General features: G+C 41.3%; 1 protein-coding gene across 1 annotated transcript; it reads left to right on the forward strand.

The window, feature by feature from the left end:
- Window positions 1–1197: 1197 nt before the first annotated feature.
- On the forward strand, window positions 1198–3186 carry LOC311147549 (E3 ubiquitin-protein ligase TRIM35-like). The gene has a single exon (XM_084184297.1). It carries the CDS (start codon window positions 1406–1408, stop codon window positions 2687–2689), a length of 1284 nt encoding a protein of 427 aa, XP_084040423.1. The 5' UTR covers window positions 1198–1405; the 3' UTR covers window positions 2690–3186.
- Window positions 3187–4087: the final 901 nt, after the last annotated feature.

Consider the following 4087-nt stretch of genomic DNA (forward strand, 5'->3'; position numbering starts at 1 on the left):
CTTAACCGCTAGGCTACCTGCCACCCTAGCAACACGGTGTAAGAAAAGAAAACAGGCAAATACAATGTCTAAATAGTGACGACAGGGCTAGTTCAAACTGCAGGACTTAGTGAATAGATCATAGGAGACAAAAGTGAGAGACAATAATGAATACATATGCTCAAACAAGCACATGTATCTGTAGTGGGTGTTCTTCAATTCTAAAATGCACTAGACTAAAACAATATGTGGTCCCAATGTCTAAATAGTGATGGCAGGGCTAGTTCAAACTGCAGTCGAATGGTTCTCACAGGTGAACGAATCAGCCCATGCGTGGTGAATAGCACTTGGTTGATCTCTGGGAGAAGGACACAGGAGAGCTGAATAGATCATGTGAGACAAAAGTGAGAGACAAGAATGAATAAAATAAATAATCACAGCAAAGGAATGTAGTTTGTGAGCTAGAAAATGAACGACCTAAAAGCTCTGCAATCATTCTACTCCAGCTATTGACAGGGATAATGTGTTATTTCTTATTTGTCAGTATGAATAAAATTAGTGGGTCCTGCCTTGATGTCTGTTGTATATTTTTGTAGTCTTAACTTATTACTTGGAATAAACTGAAAGCTAAAACGCTCCTTGTCCCGGAATGACACGCTAGCAAGTTATAAAGCTATCTGCTACTGCTAGCTAGCAACATATATATCTACTTATTGTAACTACAGTAGCTAGTTACATTACTAAGGTTGCTGTGTTCTAAGTTGGGGGTCATTTTACAGCTTGCATTGATGGTATCACGTTTCCATTACTAAATAGCTAGTTCGATAAAAAATCAAATAAGACTTAACCTGATAAAGTTTGCAGTTTGACGAACAGAGTTCTCTCTCGAGATGTCACCAGTCTACTACCTTAGATACGGATAACGTGATTAGCAGAGATAGTGCCATGGATAGTACACACGTTTTGATTGGTTTACATTTTAGTACTCGGCGGCGTTTGCCTGTCCATGATAGCAATAACTATATATACAGTATGTATACTATATGTAATACAAGTAAATAATATAAAGAAAAGGTGCGTGGGTAAATGTATGTGCTGCATAAAGATCATTGATCTAGGAAAATAAAGTCAAACATATGACAGTTTAGCATGAAGTAGAAGCCCCTCCCACTCATGTCTCACTAGTAGAGAGCTGTCGAAAGTGAAAATAAATTTGTTCCATCAGAAGTCATTACAGAGACAGTTTTTAACTTTCACTCTAACTACGATAAACAACTGGAATTGTTCTCCTTGCAAATACCAAGAGACTAAACAATAACAAGGAGATACCATCCAAACGGTAAATTCTAAGTGCAGCTGTTAAAAGTGAAGGTTGTAAATTTGATCAAAGTTTAATGCCTGTAGTCTAGTTTCTGGATAATCTACAATGGCGACGCCTGCTTCTGTCCCTGAGCTGCTGCTGGACACTCTGGATAACTTGGTCTCAAATGAGCTGAAGAGATTTCAGTATCTACTGACTAAGAAGATGTTAGATGGCCGGTTTCCCATTCCTAAGAGCTGTCTGGAGAACGCTGGCAGGGAGGACACTGTGGAGGAGATGTTGAAAGTCTACAGCCATGAAGGAGCGGTGAAGATCTCAATGGATATCCTGAGGGCGATGAACCAGAATGATCTTGTTAAGACGCTGGAGGGAGGCACTCTAGAAGAGGTGCCAGCACTGAAAAAGACTTTGTTTGATCAAAGGGAAGAACTAAAATCCAACTTGGAGAGTCTTCGAAATAATCAAGAAACCTACAAAAGCATGGAGGTCCACATTAAGAAGCAACGTGCGGACACGGAGAGGCAGATGAGGGAGCAGTTTGAAAAGTTCCACCAGTTTCTGAGAGAGGAAGAAGAGGCCAGACTGGCTGCGCTTAGGGAGGAAGAGGAGCAGAAGGGGAAGGCTATCGCCAGCGAGATGGAGAGAATTCTCAAGCAGATCTCTTCTCTTGAACAGGACCTGCAGAAAGACGACCGCACATTCCTCATGAGCTACAAATACACCCAGAACAGCACACTGCCGGGTACACAGCAGATCTCAGGAGTGCTTATCGACATGGCCAAACACCTGGGTAACCTGCAGTTCAGAGTGTGGGAGAAGATGAAGGAGATAGTCCAATACACTCCTGTGATTCTGAACCCCAACACTGCAAACCGCTGGCTCTCTGTGTCTGATGATCTGACCAGTGTGAGATTTAATAACATAGGTCAGCAAATCACTGACAACCCAGAGAGGTTCACACGGTATGCCAAGGTTTTGGGCTCAGAGGGCTTTAGCTCAGGGAAGCACATCTGGGATGTGGAGGTGGGGGACCATCCTGAGTGGAATCTGGGCGTAGCTAAAGAGACCATTGAAAGGAAGGGGGAGATTCTTGCTTCACCAGGTTATGGAATCTGGGCTATACTGAACAGGAATGGTGTGTATCAAAGTGGAAAGGGTGAGTCCCTTGCTTTTGAGAAGCTGAAGAGGATCCGAGTGCAGCTGGACTTCACCAGTGGGGAGGTGTCCTTCTACGACCCCAAAGATATGACACACATCTATACTCATAAAGACAAGTTTACTGAGAGACTGTACCCATACTTTCTTGTTGGACTGGCTGTTGGTGCCAACAACCCTGATATACATATCTGCCAATCAGAGGTGTCTCTGTCAGTAATGGCATCTCAGTGAGGCAAGTGATCACATCTTACGATTGAAACTTATAAAAATGAATTCAAAGGATAGAATCTTATACAGAAAAAAATACCATTTGGAATAATGATTTGAAATAATGCCTTGAACAGAACAGTAATTGAAGCCTGTTTTTATCAAAAAAAGTAAATTTTGACTATCAATTATGCTCAGCTAAGCCCCCTCTGTGAGACGTGATGTTAATCGTAGGGGCTCGATTCAATCCATTTTGCTGAAGTTCAGTGGTATATGAAATGTAAAGGTAATTTCCAAGTAGCCCGGCATGTGCAGCTTTTACCTTGAATGCAGTCTCCGCGAACGTGGAAACATTGCCTTTAAATTTCAATCACGCTATAGAGCTGAACTTCAGCGATACGGATTGGATCAAGCCCTAGTTCTGATGTGAATAAAGTTGATTTCAAACATTTGACCAGAATTCAGACTGCTTGATTGGTTAGTGGCTTTCAGTACAACATGTACACATGCATTCTTATATATTTTTGCCTCAGTGTAATAGCATGTTATATTTCAAGACTGTGCTGCTAACCTCAAAACATTTGACCTGGGTCATGTTCATTCAATACCAAATGGAAGGAAACGGACTGAAACAGGAAGGGGATACCTGGACTTAAGCAATGCTAATTTTATTTTTCCGTTGCAAAACATTTAAAAACGTTTTCTGTTGCGTGCCCTAATGAATACAGGCCCTGGACATATACCCCAGCACACTTACCACATTCCTTCCAGCAGATGGCACTAAAGTATAACACATGGAAAACCAATTCAAATGGAAGGGTCAAATCAGTTAACCTCAGGAAATAGTAAGCACCAATTTGCTTTTGTATTTTCTTCTATCACATTAAAGAGATTCTCTTGTACTTTTGTATACTTTTTAGCCAGTAGTTCTGAAAGTAGGGCTCACGAGCCAAAAATGGTCTCCGAATATTGCATACTGCGCCACATACACTGTGTATCCCAAACATTAGGAACACCTTCCTAATATAATCATCATCATCATCATCATCATTATCGATCACATATCTCCCTGTTACAGAACCCTTACTGGAGACTAACCTTGAACAGATTCCTCCTCTGAGTATGTGTTTTATGTAAGGGATAATCAACAAGGGGCTATGCGTTCTACGGAAAATAATGAACCACGTAGAAGGTATGTTCCATGATGCGCCAGCCCCGAGTTGATTATCCTTTTATACCATGGCTATAATTTAACACATTTGCCACTTGAAATGTGTTCATTTGCCGGAAGAACGGTGGGTAGAAATGTGTTCAACATCCACTGAAGTAGCTAGCAAGTTTACTAGATAGCTAAAGTAGTTGTCTTGGTAACCAAACAAACAGACTTGCTAGTTTAGCTAACCAAACCATCAGTCCTAGCTT

Source organism: Coregonus lavaretus, assembly GCF_964263955.1.
Source record: "Coregonus lavaretus genome assembly, chromosome: 20".
NCBI classification, from domain to species: domain Eukaryota; kingdom Metazoa; phylum Chordata; class Actinopteri; order Salmoniformes; family Salmonidae; genus Coregonus; species Coregonus lavaretus.